General features: G+C 48.4%; 2 protein-coding genes across 2 annotated transcripts in view; one reads left to right on the plus strand and one right to left on the minus strand.

Annotated features, from left to right (window-relative positions):
* Positions 1 to 461: 461 nt before the first annotated feature.
* POLR1C (polymerase (RNA) I polypeptide C, 30kDa) lies at positions 462 to 2,809 on the plus strand. The gene is made up of 6 exons (XM_009880409.1): positions 462 to 597; positions 717 to 836; positions 1,031 to 1,183; positions 1,361 to 1,510; positions 2,078 to 2,194; positions 2,495 to 2,809. The coding sequence occupies exons 1-6, from the start codon at positions 474 to 476 to the stop codon at positions 2,611 to 2,613; spliced, it is 783 nt and encodes a 260-aa protein (XP_009878711.1). The 5' UTR covers positions 462 to 473; the 3' UTR covers positions 2,614 to 2,809.
* A 3,376-nt stretch (positions 2,810 to 6,185) lies between these two features.
* XPO5 (exportin 5) overlaps positions 6,186 to 19,803 on the minus strand; it is a gene marked incomplete at its 5' end in the record, with an annotated part of 29,070 nt that continues 15,452 nt past the window's right edge. The window contains 13 exons of the mRNA XM_009880448.1: positions 6,186 to 6,654; positions 7,216 to 7,380; positions 7,541 to 7,678; positions 7,859 to 7,966; positions 8,724 to 8,806; positions 9,313 to 9,375; positions 10,226 to 10,320; positions 10,536 to 10,582; positions 11,081 to 11,178; positions 11,803 to 11,939; positions 12,483 to 12,579; positions 13,687 to 13,787; positions 18,724 to 18,912. Of these exons, the coding sequence (XP_009878750.1) occupies positions 6,514 to 6,654; positions 7,216 to 7,380; positions 7,541 to 7,678; positions 7,859 to 7,966; positions 8,724 to 8,806; positions 9,313 to 9,375; positions 10,226 to 10,320; positions 10,536 to 10,582; positions 11,081 to 11,178; positions 11,803 to 11,939; positions 12,483 to 12,579; positions 13,687 to 13,787; positions 18,724 to 18,912 (1,462 nt within the window). The remainder of the gene's footprint in view (positions 6,655 to 7,215; positions 7,381 to 7,540; positions 7,679 to 7,858; positions 7,967 to 8,723; positions 8,807 to 9,312; positions 9,376 to 10,225; positions 10,321 to 10,535; positions 10,583 to 11,080; positions 11,179 to 11,802; positions 11,940 to 12,482; positions 12,580 to 13,686; positions 13,788 to 18,723; positions 18,913 to 19,803) is intronic.

Consider the following 19,803-nt stretch of genomic DNA (forward strand, 5'->3'; position numbering starts at 1 on the left):
GGGAGGGCTGGGGGGCGCCTGCCGGGGAGCGGGGGGACCTGCGTGATGGGGAGCGGGGGTGACCCTGCGTTTCCTCAGCCCTTGCGGGCAGCTTCTGGGTTTGGAAGAGAAGCACAAATTCGTTCTGCACGCGTGTCAGGAGCCCAAAGAGAGTTCGGGCCTGAGCAGCATGAGCAATAGCAGTTGTGGCTCTTAAGGGCGCTGTTGGTAGTGTCTGTGGATCAGCCTGCCTTTCACTTTGCGGTTTAATTTGTTTAAAAAAAAATACGGGGAAGGGTATATGTTGGGTGTAAAGGTATATTGGATGTAAGGGTATATTGCGTAGCTGGGTTTGCCAGAAATAGCACTGAAAATAGTCTGCAGGGCAATTATTTATGGGAGAGAAGGGACACTCTAGCTGGATATTCTGTTGGCATGTAGTTCAACTGTCATCTTATGCTGACTTGATCTCTTGTCTCCCTGAGGTGCCAACGATGGCTGTAGAGAAAGTCTTTGTGTACAACAACACATCCATTGTGCAGGATGAAATTCTGGCTCATCGTTTGGGTCTCATCCCTATCCGAGCTGACCCTCGACTCTTCGAATATAGAAACCAAGGTGAGAGTCTTGGATCAAATAGAAATATTGAAGGTTTCCCCCAAAGCAGGAAATCAGGGTTGCATAAATGGAGCAGAAGTGTGATTCCATAGAGGCTTATGCTGTACTCCCCTTCCCAGGAGATGAAGAAGGCACAGAAATTGATACTCTGCAGTTCCAGCTGAAAATAAAATGCAGCCGAAACCCTCAGGCAGCCAAGGAATCATCTGATCCTAATGAACTATATTTCAATCACAAAGGTGAGAGCTCTCCTAAAAATAGGTGCCATTTTTTCTTTTTTGGTCTTGGGAGGCAGGATTTGGTCTGTTCTGTCAGCCCTATGAGCAGAGAGAGCTGATTCCGTCATTCTGCTTTTTGCCATCTCCGGTCCTGTATGGGTCAGCAACCTGTTTTTAGACAGCAGGGGACTGATGCTTGTGGCTTCTCTTCACAGTGTACAGTAAACATATGACGTGGGTGCCCTTGGGGAATCAGACAGACCTCTTTCCAGATGCTGACTTCCGACCTGTTCATGACGATATCCTCATTGCACTGTTGCGACCTGGCCAGGAAATAGATGTGCTTATGCACTGTGTCAAGGGTATAGGTGAGTTGTGGGTCCTGAGGCAGCGGGAGGAGGAGCGTGAGTGCCTGGACTAGGACACAGCTGTGTGAAGAGGAAGGGTGGAGAACTGGCTTTCCCCCTGGAACTTTAGGTCCTGGCATCCTTGCACTCTTGTTCTCTGAGGTCTGCCCTCATCCTTAACTCTAACTCTTTGTGCAGGTAAAGATCATGCCAAGTTTTCTCCTGTGGCTACGGCTAGTTATCGACTGCTTCCTGACATTACTCTTCTGCAGCCTATTGAGGATGAGGCAGCTGAGACATTACAGAAGTGCTTTTCCCCTGGAGTCATCGAGATCCAGAACATCAAGGGTATTTTTTCCTGCTCTAAAGTGCCTTGTTCCTTACAAGCCTTAGCAGAGACCGATTAGAGACTAGAGCCAAACCTTGTCAAGACAAAACCACATTGTGATGTTGTCTTGCCGAGCAGCAACTGTTCTGCTATTCGGAGCCTGGTTTTATGGATGAGTGGCTGTCAACGCGCAGATGTGTTGGGTGATGAACTGGGATCTCACTGAACTGCTGAGGCATTGGGTGCCTGCCCACAGAGCTCTGTGTCTGCTGACTGCAGCTTCCAGTACTGTTCAGTTGTCTGTAAGACTGGGTAGTGAGCTTGCTCTTTCCAGCAGCTGAGTGTGGAGAAGGTTTCTCATGTCCTGCCCGGGGTACATACAAGCTTTGTGTTTGGGTTGGAACTGTTCAAGAAGACCAGTTCTGTCGGGTTGGAATTCCATGTTGGGGATGGGCTGATTCTTTATATTGGTAGCTTTGCTGCCTTTGCTGATGCGGGAGTGCGTGTTTGAGGGTTAAGCACCTGCTGTGACCACAAGGCACCCATCTGCTGCAGGCGCCCATCTTGTTTCATCTTTTCCTCTTTAGGAAAAAAGGTGGCAAGAGTAGCCAATGCACGGTTGGACACGTTCAGCAGAGAAGTTTTCCGTCACGAGGGTCTGAAAAACCTTGTGCGCTTGGCAAGAGTGCGAAACCATTACATCTGTAAGTGCCCCATTTTCCACAGGACAGAGCCTGCTGTGGTTTGTGCAAAGCAGCAGACTGGCCAGCACGTATAGTTGGATCCTGCCTGCCCCTTCCCCCCATATCATGTTCTAGTGGGTAACTACTGAGGTGTTGCTTTGGGATTGAATTTGTTTGTGCTTCCTGTGGCAAACGTAACCTCTTTTCCTCTGGCTGTGAAGATCTGGCTTGTCCCAGTGTAAGGGAAGACGAGGGACAGAAATGAGCCAGGTGTAGGCTGAAGCTGCCTCGTGGCTGTGCTGACTCGTGTCTTCTGTGCAGTTTCAGTGGAGTCGACGGGTATCTTGCCTCCAGATGTGCTGGTGAGTGAAGCTATCAAGATCCTGATGGGAAAGTGTCAGCGCTTCCTGAATGAGCTGGACTCTGTGCCTATGGAGTGACCAGGCTGTAGCTGGGAAGCATATCCCTGCACTGCTGTTCTGGGCTTCCTGTATCTGCCTGTGGGGGTGATTTCTCTTCCATAGGCAAGAGGTTTGAGATGGACTTGTTGAGTCCTAGGACCATCTCTATGAATTTATTTTCTGTTGGTAATGAGCCTCAGTGAGGAGATGCACTAAAATAAAGGCTTTTCTTTACAGCTGTCTCTGTGCTGTTCACAATTGTGAGACTGTAATACACAGAGAAGAGAAAGTGGCAGCAGGTCTAAAGATGAGCAATAGCATTTATTTTAGAATGCATGGAGTATATGAAGGAGACTGATACGGCAGCGTAGTAAAGCACTTCGCAGCTGGTCAGTGAGATTTAACAAGTTGGTATCAGTGCAGGACTGTTTTGCAGGTGTCTCAGACAAGCTCTGGGGTAGTTAATGTGGTAGGTCAGAGGGCTTGGACACCTCTCCTGTGAAGAAAGGCTTGGAAGCATCCAAGGTCAGGTTGGACTGGGCTTTGAGCAACCTGATCTAGTGAACAATGTCCTTGCCCCCAGCAGGGGGGTTGGACTAGATGGTCTTTAACAGTCCCTTCCGGCCCAAACTGTGCCATGAGTCTCTGATACAGTACTGGGCTTCTCTGTGCAAAGGTGAGGTTTAAAGAAACATGCTCTGTAAGGACTGACTGTCCCTTCTTAAATAGCTCAAGGTAAGGCATTTCTGCCCATGTGTTAGATTTGACAATACGTTCTCCCTTTCAGTGACTTGAATGTACTTTGGGCTGAACTGGATGGTGGAGGGCAAGTGACAGTCAAAGGCCTGTCTGCACCCAGGGAAGCCTGGGAGGACTTGCAAGTTAGTCGCAGTGGCGAGCACTACTGTTAGTCAGCACCAGGTAGGTCTTGGCTTGTGAAAGTCTGTTGACAAGCTGATGAAGAACTAGAACTTCAGGGAATGGCTGGGAGTACTGGTGTGTCCCAGTTGTTTAAGTCAGTCCTCACTACAATGCTAGTTTAGTGTAGCAAATCATACTTTTTTTCTGTTTCACTGGGGTAGGTACTTATACTGTAAACAGCTTTATAGGTGTTAGGGTGGATATGCTGTATGCTTGGCATTCTGGCTTCACTCCCAGCCTGTCCCATGTCACTGTATTGTGTTGCAGCGCCATGCCTTGCTTCCAGATTTCTTTTCAAGACAGCTGGTAATTGGTTGCTGGCGAGAGCGGCTGCTTCCCTTTTAGGGCTGTTCTGGGAGCTTTCAGTGTTTCACAGCTGTGCTTGCTGGCCATTGCACCTCATCTTTTTTTCAGCAGGCTTGTAGGGAACCTTGGCTGCTGACCCCATCCCACAGCACCTCATTCATCCACTCATTCTTAGAAGGGAGCGTTGGCAACCCAAGAGCTAGGCCCAGGTCCTGTAGGCTGTACCTCCTGGGTTAGAGCTCCTAACACAGCCTTAGCTAAGATACGTCACTAGGGCTTTTTGCTTGCTTAAAGCTTGCACAGCTCAGCTGTATTAGGACCACAGGGTCTAGTCCCAGTGCCAGCGTAAACATAGAGAAGTTCCTTTCCATTCAGGCTGTGGATAGTGCCTCCTGAACACCATTTAGGTGTTAATCCCGTTTGAAAAATAGTAATTTCTAGCTGGAGCCTTTCTGTTTTAACAAGCTGAGCCAGCTCCCATGCTGAGCTGGATTACAGCTGGGGCCTCAGAAAAAGGTTTTGTAACAAAAACTTACATTGATGTTGTTCAGGCCCACTTCTTTGAGGGCTTCTGCTTTTGTTGTAGAGAGACCTTTCAGGCAGCCTTGATCAGGCGAGAGGACAGCCAGAAGGCAATAGCTCCATCACCTTCCTGTGTTGCTGAAAAGGTCAGCTGAGAGTTAACAGCTGAACTACAGTACTATCACAAGACATTGCTCTTCCCTGCAATAGGTATGGTTGGGCTTAAAGGCTACTTTAGTAGCATATGCACCTTTCTGTGCTATTGCTTTGCATATTTCCCATATTGCTTATGGGACATACCCAGGAATAGCCATGCCAAATGGTTTTTTCACTTTGGCAACACATACTTTTCAAGCTGTAAACTGGGACCTAGCAGCTGTTGTAGTCTTAATATAAACCAGCTCTAAGTGATATTATTTATTACTTTTAAATGCAATTTCCCCCTTGCCTTCTAATTTAATTACATGATCTGGAATGGTTCATCCCCTCCCTGATAATGTATGTTGACTACCAGCAAAGGTGTTCCCTTTTTGGTAGTTGGAATAAGGAGTGCTGAACAATCCTTAGGAAGGTAGTGTGGGCAGAGCAGAGGCCTCAGGTCTTACTGAAACAGATAAAAGAATAAAAATGAAACCATGACACCATGTGTATGAAACTGGAATAGCTTTACTGACATTCAGAGGTGTAACACAACCAGTTCAGAGACAGCTTCGGATTTAAACATTCCTACAAAAAAGGTTCTAAAAACCATTTAAAAAAAACCCCTTGTGTCTAGCATGAAGTCACAGAATGTTAAAAAAATCACAACACAATAAATACACCCAGCCTTTGCTAGAGCCAGGAGCCATGTTAGCTCAGAGGTTAAAAAAGTTTGAGGCCAGGAGGAAAGGGGAGGGTGCTGGTGGAACAGCAGGGGCAGGAGGTTACGTAGATTCCCAAGGCCTGCCCTTCCTTTCTGCGCTCCCACCCTTCCCAACCCCAGCTTTTCTGTCCAAGTTGAGACACCACCTTCTCTGCCCACCACAGCTTATTACCTGTTCTGTCTCCTGAGTGGCAGAACTGCCAACTAGCTCTGGACAGACCCTCCCAGCTCCTGTGCTAACACTAGGATAGATCGAGTGAACCATTTGTCATGTAAGAAGAACCAGCTTTGCAGACTGGAGTGGTTTGACAGAGTCCCACCTCATCTAAAACCCAGTTTCTGACCTGGTTCCTCCCTGTAAACTGCAGTATAAACCCCACCCCTCCTGCCCCACCAGGCAATTCTCCAAGAAGTACCAGACTGGGTAAAAACACAGGCTATTGTCACCTCCACAGCAAGAGGGTGAGGAGATCCCTTTTGGTTTGCAGGCGCTTCAGATATTGGTCCAGATTTTGTGTACCCTGCACTGGCCATGTTCTAGTCTACAGGGCATGGTAAAAAGAAATAATAATTAAAAAAAATAATAAGTCTTTCCTGTTCCCCCTGAGAGATGTCCAAGAAAGGCTGGCACAAAGTAAGCGCCTTCCATTTGGCTCTGGGTAGAACAAGCTCTATGATCATCTATATATACATATGCATGTATACATATGTATGACAGTGTCTGCCTCCTAGAGAGCAGCTGCACCTTAAAAAGGCTGATCTCGAGGGAGATCCAAGAGCACTGCTAGGCTTCCTGGCACATGGCCCTCAGCCCCAGGCTCAGCATCCTGGAGGGAAACGGGTTCATCAGAATACCAGTCTGCCAGGGACCAGTGCCAACAGGCACGGCAGGAGTGTCTGATGTGTCCCCTACAAAGCCTGGCTACTAGCACCCAGAGGAAGATTAGGGTAGCCCCTTGTCACATGGCACACTACTCTGCCTTTTGCATTGATCCTAAACCCCAAGGGATGAAGAAGTGGAGCAAGAGTGACCCAAGGCTACAGGATGATAAGGTTTTACCTAACAGAGTCTATGGGCTTAGCTCCCACTGAGAAGCAGAGGTCTAAAGATGCTCATCCAATGGAGGGGAGGGAATCAGGAAAAGCTTAATAGACTGGTTCAAATGTCACCGCAGGCCCCATCCCCCTGTAGGGAGGAGAATGGGACAGGACCCGTAAGGGGCTTTATTCAGACGAATGCTGTGGAGGTGATGACAAGGAGAATCTAATGTGCTTACTATGAGGAGAGACAAAATATAAGGGGAGGAGATGGTTGCAGCATCCCAGGCTCAGGGCTCAAAGAGTGCAGTGAGGCCTTCTCCATCTTCATTTTCTAGCACGTCTGTCTCCAATGATGGCTTCACCATTTTGAAGAGAGATGGGAGGTTCCGGATATGAACCTCCTTGCGGAACTGCTCCCCAAGGGGCTTCTGCAGAGGACAGACAGGCAGGCATCAGTCATTACTGCCTTCACAGCCCCACTCAGCTCAGAGGCAGACACCAGACTGAGCAATACCTAGGCCCAGACCCCATGCTTGCATTTTGGGGAATCTCAGGCCTGGTCCCTCACAAGTGCCAGGGAGCTGAGGTAACCACCAGTGCACCAGCTCCCCAGCTTCTAACTCAGTGCCACCAGGCTCCAATGCCACCATTTCTCACAAAAGCCCAGCACCCACCTAGCAGTTTCATTCAAACATTTTAACACCCTGTCCCCCGGGCACCTTTGTGCAAGGTACCCCCTGCCTCCGTGGAAAACCATTGCAGGAAGGGCTGCTCAGTCTGTGCTGCCATCCCCACTGTACCTCCAGGTTGAAGAGAGAGAGAGAGAGAGAGAGAGAGAGAGAGAGAGAGAACACTGAGAATATGCTGCAACAGCTTCCTGGCTGGGAATGGGGGTGAGCTGGGGGGAGGCAGGCAGGCTGCCCCAGCACTTCTGCAGCGTACCAGCGTGAAAACAAAACAGATTACTTTTCTTCCAGGGTATCACCTACCCCAATGCAACCTGTGATGAGGCGCTTGAAATGATCCTTCCGGCGCTTGTCTGCCACCTTCTGCAGCGTTGGGTTGAGAAGCTTTGAATCAAACTGCTCCAAAGAGTCCCTCTGGATATCTGGGACCTGCTCCATCACTGCCTTCAGCTCAGCGTAGCGAGGGCGCTGCAGGGAGAAGTACGGTTAACACAGTTCTGCTAGAGGAGCAGCCCTGCTGTCCTTGGGGGGCCATTAGCTCCTCTAGCCCTACCCAAGTGGGCATGGGATTAGTTTTCCACCACTCCCCAATCAACCTGGCAGCTGGACAAAGAGCAGAATTTCTCACCAAAGCCTCGTAGATCTGGAAAGCCAGGTGGACAAGAGCTGCCATGCAGCCATCGTGCTGCCCGTGTGTCTGTAAGCCCTTCAGCACACTTGTGAAAAACCAGGACACGGCATCGGGCAGGAGGTTTCCTGGAAGCACCTGGGGAAGAGGCACTGTCAGCACGGAAGCAGGATACTGATACGGGACTGCCTTTCTGCAGCAGCTCGGTCTTCCCAAGGGAGAAGGTGCCGAGGGGTGAAGCAGCCATGCTTCTCACTACATTCAGAGCTTCCTCTCCCAACCCTGCCAGAACTAATCCCTTCTTCCTCACAGAGGTACCTGTTTGAGCAGCGGCCAGCAAAGCTGTGTTGTGGTTCTTTGGCAGGACAAGGTGTCCTTCCAGGAAAGGGATGTGTAGGCAGTGATCAGCAGCGCGGTGCAAACATCCTGAAAAGGGGTAGAGGGAAAACAGTCAGAGGAACTGTTTCCCATCTCCGGGGTTCATACCTGAAGGGAGCCAAGAAGCAATCCAGGGATTCTGCAGGAGCTCCTCAGGGCCATCTTCTGAGAATCCTGCGTACTCTGCTGCTCCAGCTGAAGGTGCTCAAAGGCACCCAGTGTGCACCATCATAGCCATGAGGAACCAACGTCAGGCAAACCTGCTCCCTTCATCACCCATGGACTCCCATCAGCTGCTACTCTCAAGTCAGTGCAAAAGCTTATGCAAGAGCTTCTGAGGGGTCCACAGGAGAGGAGTAGGACAGAGGTATCAGGATGAAGGCACTCTGCACAGCAGCTATGCCAGCTCTGGCAGATTTTACAGAAGAAGAAAAAAAAAAAAAGAAAAAAAGAGCTGCCTGGGTGAAGTTCTTCCTTGTGAAGACTGGTGCCCAGGATAGAGACAGAGCCAGGGAACACCTTAGGGGCTGAATGCCCAGGGTCTCCATGCCCAAGGCCTCACCCACAGAGGAGCTGAAACTCTGTAACTGCATTTTATGCTGGATCCCAACCCCCATTTGCTTTGTGGCTTCTGCAACCATTAACAAGGCCCTTAAAAAACACATTATGTTCCCCAGAGAAGACTGTCACACTGGGGAACACTGCAGCAGTCTACATCTCTGTAGCAACATCTGGCTGCACCCCAGGCAAGTTGTGACAAGGAGCACAGAGAAAGGACAGTGGAAGTCAGAGCGTGCGCTCTTACCTCCTGCTTCATCAGACACTTGCCGAGCTCTGTGAGCTCTGCGCTGGCAGGGGGAGTCACCTCCGTGGCCATCGCCTCATCATCTGCAGAGCAGAGAAAAGGTAGCACTGTGAACACAGCCTCCTGAGGACTGAGGGAGACGCAGGGAGGCACAGCGAGAACTAAGCTGGGAGCCAGGGGACAGCACACAAAATCAGTATAGCGGCACAGCTTGCCAGAACATCTCTCTCCAAGCAGAAGGCACCCACCCTTTCTTTGTGGGGCAGGAAGGGCACCTAACTAGCTACCTCCAGCTCTCAGGAAGACTGTGCGCATCCCCCTCTTCTCCTCAGCCCCCTTTCTTGGTACCTTAAGAATCAGCTGCTCCAACATGCTAACTGTGAACCCTACAGCACATTTGTTCCTAGGCTAGACTGGGTTTTTCTGTGACTCCCAGACACACTGGCCAGGACAGAGCTGAAAGCTTTGTACCGCACCTAAACCCCTCATACAGAACTTCCAGCAACAGGCCAGCCTCTCCCTCTTAAGAAATAGGAAAAGTGCTTGCATACACCAAGGGGAGGATAGGCAAAGGTGGGCATTTACTCACCATCTCCGTCTACAGCAGCAGTAGTGTTATGCTCAACACCTTTCTTAGAAACACAGCAAACAGCTGCAAAAACAGTTGCAGGTCAGAGGAGCAGAAAAGGGAAGATGCTACTTCAGAACACGAAGAGATTATCCTACAGACTCTGATGGGCACACAGCTGCTTCAAGCTCCCCCAGCTCTTACATAGTATCTGAAGAATCTGAAAGCCCAGTATAAAAGCCAAATACCTGGAGGGCTGAAACACCCCACCCACAGCACCCTCCCCACCTGCTGCACGCTGGCTACTTCAAACTACTGAGAATCAGGAATGTGCAAAACCCTTTGAAGCCTAGAACCTGAGAAGAGCTGCATTGTAAGGCAACAAGGCAGATCAAGAAAGGACATATAAGGTTGAAGACCTGCAATCTCAATGCAGTCAATTTTCCCAGCCTCTCTGCTCAAAGCCATGCTGCCAAAAACATGATGTTGGAGAAAGGGAACACAAAGAAAGGAGATTGCTTTGGCCCAGAGACTTTTCCCTTCTGTCTGGCCACAGACATGGCAATGGCCAGCAATAAAACTGCTCTACACTCAGGTTGTCCACAAAGCAATGTCACGTATTGGGCTCCAGGGCACAGAAAGGGAGAACGCAGATTCCAAAGGAGGACTGGACTGGACTACAGAGACAGTGCCAAAACCACAGAGCCCGAAATGAAAGAAAGCAAGCTCTTTTCTGAAGGTTTTTAATTGATCTCTTATTAGGTTTCAGCTAAGTTTTTGGCAGGGTTAACTGTCGCACACCTAGCTTCTAAAGATTATGTGAAATACTACCGGTCATTATAGTTATTTTTTTACTGCACATTAGAAACTCCCATGGTCCTCTCTAGGGCAAATTTCCCAAACATCCCAGGGGACCTAGCTTGATTTCACTTACTGATGAGATCCATGACTTCTCGGGTCAGCAGCCTGACCAGCTGTTCTTCAAGCATCTCCTGAGACTCAGGGTTGTCATCTGCAGCATCATCCTCACTGAGAAGAAGAGGTTTTAGTGTGAAGGGAGCCAATGTACTGAAGTATCCCCTCCACCCAAGCACAGGGAATAAGTCACCATCAGGGTAAACAGTGTTTTCCAGCTTCCTGCTGGCAGGGCTATTCCCTGGGCAAAGGGCCATGTAAAAGACCAAAGCTCCATCTCCCTCCCCATTTCCCCCTTTCAGTACTCATATCAAGGGGTGAAAGCTTACCAGAGCATGCTTCGCTGGTTGATCACCTGCCATTTCTGAGACAACCTCTGTTCAAGACAAAAGGGAGGATTCAATACCTTCCTAAGGAGCCATGCTCAACACAGTGCAGACGCCCAAGCTGACAGAAGCACAAGAGCTTTAAACACAGCTCTCATGCCAAGTCCCATTTTGAATGGGACAAGAACTGCTACCAACTGCACTGAAGATGCTGTGGCTGTGCTGGCTGTAGGAATCTGAGTGAGCTGCCATGAAAATGAAGGGACACCGGCCAAAAAAAAAAAAAAAAAGCCCACAAAAATTCTCAGGGCTGAAGGCTGAGGAGCGGATATTCACAGGTTTGAATTCACAGCAAGGGGTGCTGTGTGACAGCCAGGGTTCAATGCACCTCAAAAGCCCCCCTAAACAACATCAAAATCATTAAGCATCGAGGCTCTGCCTTTGTCTCTGCTGGCTTTGGAGAGACAGAGATTCTCACATGTTGCTGCCAGCTGCTACAAGGAATCTGGGCTGCCAAGCAACAGGCATCAAACAAGCCATTTTCTTACCACGTGCAGATAGGTAAAGAGTGGTCCCAGCATGGGGCAGACAAGGGTTTCGTAGTATTCTGAAGGGCAGGAGAGTACCAAGGGCTTCACAAACACACCTGCACAGACCAGTTAAGGAAGAGACCCAGCACATACAGCCACCTGCTAGGGAGACTGCAGCACATCGCCCAAACCAGCCCACTCCACTGGGAGACCAAGCAACAGACACTTCAAAGCTCACCTCCTCACAGCCTTGAATTAACAAGTGGCATCTATACACAGCAAGAGCATGAGGTATCCAGCCTCTTCCCCTGACAGTTCAGCTGAGAGTGCTTAGTGCCCATTTCCTAGCTGTGAGACTGAACGTCCAGTCCTGGAAAGCGGGCTGGGAACCCCAGATAGTCTCCCACACAAGCACAAAGTCTAGTCAGACACCCTGCTGCCAAGATCCTACGCTATCCAAGCCCCTTCGCCTCCCAGAAGGCACTACCCATCTCTCATGGTACTTCCAGGACCACACAAATCCTCTGCATTTATTCTCTTTGTCCCCATACACTGGTGTTTCTGCTCATGCCCTTCTAGGCTCTCACCTCACGCACACTAGGTGTATCCCAGTTTGTTTACCTTCTCAGTCACCCTTCTTTGGCTTGGCCATACTGAAAATGATGCTAGGAAGCCACCAGGTTTTCAATTTACATGCTCAAAGCCTCCCTAGGTGGCCTGAGACAGTGACGGAAGGATACGGAGCATGGGACGCAGTCTGTAATCAGGAATGTTGTTGAGGTTGATGAAAGCTGAGCTGAGGAGCTGGGTGGCGAGACCCTCAACAGTGTAGAAATCCTGTTGCATGGAGGGGCCTGCATTTCCCAGGATGTGGAAACTTAAACAAAAAACAAGTTAGTTGCAACTCTGCTAAATAACAGGTGCCATGCCTCAGGCCTGCAAAGGCTGCAAGTACTATCATCTTGAGATTACATAGTTAGCGAGTTCTTAATCAAATACTATAGAGGAATTTTAGCATGGTATCTCTTTTTTTCTGGGATACCTGCAGAGGAACAATTAATTAAACATTTAAGCACTAAAATGCACAAGTGCTGATGTATCCTAACACAGAAAAGTGGCAGAGAGACAAACTAGGTCAGGATATCAGATAAGTGCTCCAATTTGACCACCTAACTGCAGAAGAGCTGAAAGCAGATCCACATTTTGAGGTACTTTTTCCAGGTACTGTGTTCCATGTGTATGCGGTAGGTTACAATGACCCAGTGTAGTTCACCACTGCAACTCATACTTGGACATTATAGGACACAGTTCACATAAAAAAAAATAAATATCTAACTTTAGAAGAAGTCAGCCCCCAGCAATATCCCACTGCTCCAGCTGTGCAATGTTGGATTGTGTGGGGGATATCTGGTGCTCTTACCAGTTGTCGTAGAGGGTACAGAAGAAGCCCTGCATCCTTTCTAAGACTGTTTTGTAAACAGGAGAGTCATACAGCTCCAGCAGAGGCTGAGGGAGACCTGTGGGAAAGAATAAGCTTCAGCTATATTAATGAGAGAACACAGACCACCTTCAGAACATGCTGGGCAGGCCCCAGCCACCCTGATGGCAGTGAGGGAGATACCCGGCAAGATCAACATGCAGCCAAATGGGAAGAGGTGCAGCAACCCTGGGGTAGAACCTCCCCTCAGAGGTCAGCCAAGTTCAGGTTGGTTGTACCCAGAGCAGTGTTCCCACTAAGGTTGTTATAGCCCCCTTGTTTCTCCAAAACAAAACTTACTGGAGCTATCAGAACCCAGTCAAAGGCAAAGCTGACAGTTGTGCAGCTCTTCTAATTAGCCCATCATTTCAGGTTTGTAATAATCTCTGTTGGGACACAAGCTACGGCTGAACTACAATATTAAAAAGTTTAGAGCAGAGATCAAGGCCCTACTGCTTTATGTGCAGTGGTTCACAGACGGAGTTTATAGGTCACAGAAAACAGATAAAGGAAGCATCTCCTCATTTTACAGATAAGAAACAGAGATAAGACAAAGCAACTTCCCCAAAGTATTTCACTGCCTGTCAGAACCTGAAATTAAACCCCAATTTCCAGAGTCATGGTCTACACTTTATCCACAAGGCCACCCACTTCTGCTTGGCTGGAAAGGCTTCTGTGTGCACAAGCTCAAACCTGTTTTAAGACAGTTCCAAAAGCCTCTTTCTAATACACCATCTGGAAACAAATCACAGGGCTATACTGCAGGACTTGGCTCTTGCCCTCCAGGACAGGTCTCTGCACCAGCACTCAGTGATCCTGCTGAGCACTAATTCTGCTCAAAGGCAAACAATTACAGCAGCCCCCAGTCTCTCCAGCCTGAAATGCCCTGTTGCAGAGACTACCACCCAGCTGGGATAAGCAATTTGGTAGGGTACCCTTAATTTCATGCAGAAGAAACCGATTTGCCCGAGGCCAATAACGGATTTAAATTCTTAATTTCAGCAGGTTCAAATCATAGCTGAGCTGTGAATACTATGAAGAAGCTTGCTCTCCAGCCCCTCTTCGCTTCCACTGCTATTGATGGACCACCACCTCAAATGCCTCTGAGAATCTGCCCACACATTCCTCCTGAAGAGAAGCTCCTTACCTAGGATGGCGTTCTTCTCCACCTCCAGCATGTCTAAGGCCTTTGCAAATGTTTCCCCCATCCTAGCCACCATCTCTGGCATGTAAAGATTGTTGTGAGTCCTGAAATAGAAGAGCACTTGGTTTATATTCATGTGGGTCAACCCCTTTTGCCCTTGACAGTGGGATCCTCTCCTTCAGCTTGTGAACAGCTCCTCTGAGGCAGATGATGAGGAAGGTGAGACCAAGCACGTGTGCATGGGATCCCCCTTCCCCACCTGCAAGAATATTGGGGAACCTGACCCAACAGAGACATGGAGTGACTCCACCTCATGTCCTGAATTCTCCTGGCTGCCCCTTACACTTATTTCAGTTCACCCCACCCCTTGCAAGCACTGGCAGTAAAAACTCCCAGCAGTTCTCCAGACGATGCTGGCAACAGCTTATTAGCTTGGCCAAAGGGATCAGAGAATGTATTTTAAAAACTGACAAGACACGGATTCCGTAATCTCAAAAGATCTTCTGCACCGAAGGCCCCTGCAGAGGGAGGGGCTGTTTCAGCTCCGAAATACACACACTGCCCCCCAGGGATGGGTCACAGTCCCCAGAATGGCAGGTGGCATTGGAGGGACGCTAGGGAGAACATCAGTCCAATCAGATGTTACTTATGGCAGACACATGTGCCCCCTGGACAACACATCCAGCTGGGAACAATTCCGCATCATCAGGAGGCGGCCACGGTCAGCTCTCCACAAGGGACACCAATTCAGCCACGGGTGGCTGGTTCTTGCCATCCAGGCCAAAATGGGTCCCCTCTTAGCCAGGGTACTGACACTCAGAGCTGGATTCGGCAGGGGGTGTCTCTCTCACCTACCTCTCTCCTTTGAGACCTCAGACCTCCACTCTGGGTGTCGCCAGCTGCACACAGCACAAATCCTGCAGCCTCCTCCAAAACTGCAATGCCATTGTACCTGCTGCTAGAGGTGATCAAGGGCAACTCAGTATCTCCCCCTAGAGCAGCGTTCCCAAAGCAGGGGGGTACATGGGAATGGCTGGGGGAAGGGAGCGTGGACAGACCTCAGTATGTTCTCCAGAGTCTCAGCTTTCACTCATGTCTTAATGATTTTTTAATTTTTTTGTTTGTTTTTGAAGGTCTACGTTCACAATCCTGGCAACCCCGACACAGTGACGTCTGCCTGAGTTTACAGAGAGCCTGAGTTAGCTCCAAAACAGAAACTATCCCATTTCTCTCTGCAAGTGTTAAAAAATACTTCCCTGCTCACTGCATGTGAGGCAGGCAAGTATGTAAGTTTCATAAGAAAGAGCTACACAAATGGCTTCTTAACGACCCATACTCTCATTCTGGGCTGGATCTAACACCATGCAACAGGCCTCAAAAGGGGCACAAGCTGGCTTTACTTTCCCAAGAGGGGCCAGGGAGCAACCCAGCCTCCACAGAAGTTTGGATAATGCTGTTCCACTGACTCAAAATAACTGCATTTCTGCTTGAGGCTACCCTGAAACCTAGCTACCAAAATCATCTCCTCTCATATGTCTCCTGCCTGCTCCATGCCAATGTTGGCTTGGCCTCATGCTGGGCAGAAAGGCAGTGGGGCGAACCCAAGGAATTGCAGGGGTGAACCTTAAAAACCCACTGCTCTAACCCCAACAGGATGGCCCAGTCAGTCATATCTTGAAGCTGTGCTCATGGTCCTTAGTTGTTTCAGAGTCCTTGAAGCATTTTCTCGAGTTTGACAGTTGGGAGGGCAGATGTTCACTCACAGGCCGGTCTCACTTAATTAATACTTTAGCAAGGTCCCAGTGGCAATGGAGAGAAAATGGCTAATCAGCTGCTCCCCATAGGAGTTAAAAATGCATCCAACACCCCTCGTACATGATGAAGATGTAGCCCCTAGGCACGTTCCAGCTGAGACCCTCAGCAATAAGCAGCACTCCTGGGCATGCCACACCGAGGAAAATATGGAAAAACAAAATTCAAGAGACATTTACACTTTAGAAAAGGCAAGCAAAGGATATGGCAGGACTTGGAGGAGTGTATTTTTAGTGATGGTCACAGCTCTGCTGCAAAGAGTGTCTGATGCCTAGAGAGATGGCTTGAAGACCAGAAGATGAGCCCTCTAGGACAGTCCATGCTCGAAGAATCTTTATCCAAAGCTGGAGCCGTCTACAATGAAAATGCCTATAACATCCATGTCTATCCAATTCTTTCACCAGCATTAATGCATTGGTAATGTCAGCATCAAGAGGAGTTCCAAAAGAGCCTTTGTCCACAGAAACCATTTGCTGAGCCTGACCAGTCCAACTGCAACAAAACACGAGCAAATCCCAGCACAATAAAGGTGCTGTGCCAATCAGTTCATGCAGCTACTGACTCCAGAAATGCGCCTTTATCTAAAGGTGGCTGGAGATGATGACGTGAGTTTAAATTCAGGAGAGAAAAATTAAAGCCAGAAGCTAGAAAGCACCTAGATGAAATGAGGTACCACATAGAACAGGAGAATCATCACTCAAAAAGCTGCAAGCAGTGATTAACGAAGCAACCTCAAAATAAGTCAGTAAATACAACTATCAAGACAGAGACAAATATGGGTAGGCACAAAAAGACGCCACTCAAAGCTACCTTATTTTTCCCTGTTACTTGGACTCCCTCTCATTCCTCTCGGCTCTTTGGTGTCATCCATGACCTACCCTCAAGCTACTTACCTTGGCAAAAGGTAATGGCAAAAAAAACCCAAAACAAAACAAAAACCCCAAGCAAATGGCTTAGCAACTTTCACTGCTTCTGTCTGCAAACACAGCAGAAGAATGTCACACAACATCCAGAGAGCAGCAGACCCAGCTGCTCAGCCTGCAGTTTTTTTGCATACTGGTGCCTGACTTGCTGTTCAATTCAGCTGCTCGGTAGGATCCGTGCTGGTTACTTGCAGATCTGCTCACACAGTAACCAACACAATCTGTGAGGACTTCCACATCTGCTTTCTGCATAAGCACATGAGCTTATCCCCCTAGAAAGCTGCGTTATGGCACAGAGCTAAGAGAAGCATCCATCCCCAAGTAGGAATGCAGCTATGTTCCTGAAGGCATCTTCAACACAGGCAGCTTTCCCGCCAGCCAGCCTTCCTCATATCCCTGTATTTCTTGCCTGCTGACAGGCTGCTACAGATTCCATGTTCTCTTGTGTAATCCATATTAAAGAGGGCCTGAGGAAGCAGTATATAGAAAAGGTACTCAAAGCCAGTGAAAAACACACCAGAAGCTCCATAGCACAAGCTCCAACTTCTCCAGGACATAATCATCATCAACATTTGCAAGGAGCAGCTATGAGTTTGCAGCTGTCACGCAAAGAGGCCTCTACATTCTGCAGCAGCCAGGGAAGGTATGAAGTGGAGGATCTACTGCTCTCAGTACATCAGCTGTTGTTTTTTGTTGGAGCATCCAGCCACAAGAAAATCCTGGATACCTCTGAGTGACATACAGGCCACTTCATGTATGATACTACCATACGCTCAGAAAATATTTTGGACAGCAGTAGACATGCTTGAACACCACAGATGCATTATCTCAAAAACCAGCAAGGGAGCCTCTTCCTTTATGTTGATAGGGAAGTACTGGCAACAAAACATAGCTCATGCATTTTCCTGGAGGTGGTAAACAAGCAGGCACAGAATTTCTGCTTCTTTACTGGTAGTGCAGTAGGAGTTTGACAGAAAACAGTTTGGTAATAGCCTCCTAAGCTTGTTGTAAAAGAGATCCCAAGTGTTTTTAATAACACATAAGTTCTGGCAAGAACAGCAATCGCACAAGCAAAAAGTCTGTCCATTGCAGCCTCTTCAGACCTTGGGCACTGGTTTAGTTTGTCTCCCACAATATGGAGCATGTTCCAGGCTCTTGAAGAAATGGCATGAGGCTACTTAGGCAACTCTACTCTACCTAACCTCTCCCTAAAGCTCATTGATAGGGTCTTCAGCCTTCCAGGACAAAAGGCAAAAAAAACACTTCAAGCACAGCTCCACAGCCATAATAAGATGGTTCAACCATGCCCACTGGACTAAGTACCACCTGCTGGGCTACGCAGAGCTTTGCCATGAGAAACGCTGCTAGGGTAGGCCAAGAGAGCACGTGCTTGTCTTACCAGTCCAGCATGTTGTTTCTCACTGGAAGCAGCACAGTCCTGAGCTCAGTGACTACCAAACATACCTGACTACACAGAGCTTGAGTAATAGGGCCCCCTTCCTCACAGACCTGAGAGCTGGAAAATCTAAGTGGATCTGAAAATGCTCTTTCCCAACAGGCTCCTCCCAAGGACAGAGCCTCGTGTTTTCCTGTATACAACATGTAGCATTATCTCACAAAACTGCCCCAGAAGCTTAGCAAAATCCCAGTGTCAGCAGTTACCCTGAGACAGATTCCTTCTTTATAATTCCGGGAACTTTGTTATTCAGGATTTCCCTTTTCTGCCTTCTCTTGCTCCCTCCTCTGACTGCCCCAGATGTACACAACACCAGTGACACGCAGAGAGGCACTGCAAGGTAGCAACAGCCTGAGAGTATGCATCCACTGATTTCAATAGCAGACAGTGCTTCAGGAGGCTGGTGTTCACGTTCAGCAAAACCAGCTTAATTTAATACTGAAGAGAGAACAACACAAACAGGATGCGATGAGAGCTGGGACTGCCCTGGTGGTGACTGGAGAGGTGGCCTTGTAGGGGCTGAGGGCAGAGCAGAGATGTTAGTCGAGAAACGATTAACTGGGTGGCAGATTTATAGCAGTGGAGGTGGGGAAGGCAACCCCAGCCCAAGCTCCCATTGGCTTTGATGGACTCTTGTAGGCCAGGCCAATGAACATTCAGAAGGCTCCAGTTTCCCCAGTGCCATTCCCCACTGTGAACAGTCAGGAACAGTACTTGGGCACTGGCACCAGCCTGTGTTCCTGCTGGCTTCACTGGGAGAACATGCTCTGAGCATACCACGTATTTATTACACTTTGATTTCAGAGAGTCTTAAGTCAAAATAAATGATTTCAAGTCAACTTGACCCACCTTATAAGAGCAAGTAAGTTGTCAAGAAGCTTCAGGACCTGCTCAGTGCAGGGATTACGGTAGATTGGACTTCCGCTGGGCATGTATCCCACCAGGAATCCTCCAGCTTTTGCCTCTTCAGTAGCAGCAGGCCAACGAGCTCGTTTCACAACTCCCAGAATGGTGTACACGCAAAAGCTTATCTGCAGCAAGAGATGTGGAAAGAGTTTCTTAGCCAAAGCACAACCCGAATAAATTGGTTTTCAGAGAAATGCATCATCATCCCATCCCAAAGGGATCGCTCTACAGTGAGCCCAACCTGGTGATGGGAACAAACTGGTGGGTTTGCTGCCAAAATGCAGCAAACGATCATGCTACATTCCATCATCTTCAGTGACCTTTTTGCATGGCAGGACAGCCTAGGAACTGCATACAGTCCAACGAATATGCAAGAAACCATGCAAGTTGCCCTCTATAAGGAAGGGTCTACATCATCAGTCCCTCAACTCCTCCCTGCTGGGATGGATTTGGAGATCTGTGATGACACAGTGGTCAAACTGCATTAGTACCAAATCACAAGCACAGCTGCGTGGACTGCATTTCAGTGTCTTCTACAGACCTAAAGATAGCAACTCCATTCGCAGTCTGTCCAAGAAGTGAAGACATGTCACTAATAACTTGAAAACATGAATCTCCTCAGCTGAATTTTAATTATATTTCAGGCTGCTGTCTTAGCATGACCCTTTCCATACTACCTGGCTTAAAAAGCACAATTCACCGCACCACATTTCCAAAAAGCATTTAAACCAACTGCTTCTCCAAAACCAAACTCACACCCAAAGAGTAGGGAACAGCATGCTCCACTCTGCTAAATAATCTGGTTTTTGCAAGGCTTACATGCTCACTACTGTAGCTCAAAAAGGCAAAAGCCAGCCTGTTATTCTGCAATCTGAAAAACCTACTGATCTGCACCCTAAAAAAATAGATGATCAGGTGAGAATTTGTGTGTACCCTCAACAGAACTGGGGGAAGCAAAAAAGTGAGTCCTCTCTTGCTAAGGATTACACACACCTCTCCTGGTAACGATACTCACTCTAGAGC

The sequence above is a fragment of the Charadrius vociferus genome, unplaced genomic scaffold (genome assembly GCF_000708025.1).
Source record: "Charadrius vociferus isolate BGI_N301 unplaced genomic scaffold, ASM70802v2 scaffold62, whole genome shotgun sequence".
NCBI lineage: Eukaryota > Metazoa > Chordata > Aves > Charadriiformes > Charadriidae > Charadrius > Charadrius vociferus.

Bases quoted from the DNA above. Each gene is read 5' to 3' on its own strand.
- POLR1C (XM_009880409.1), top strand. From the start codon at position 474: ATGGCTGTAGAGAAAGTCTTTGTGTACAACAACACATCCATTGTGCAG. The intron at 598-716 runs GTGAGAGTCTTG...TCCCCTTCCCAG, and splicing joins CTTCGAATATAGAAACCAAG to GAGATGAAGAAGGCACAGAA. The intron at 1,511-2,077 runs GTATTTTTTCCT...TTTCCTCTTTAG, and splicing joins CGAGATCCAGAACATCAAGG to GAAAAAAGGTGGCAAGAGTA.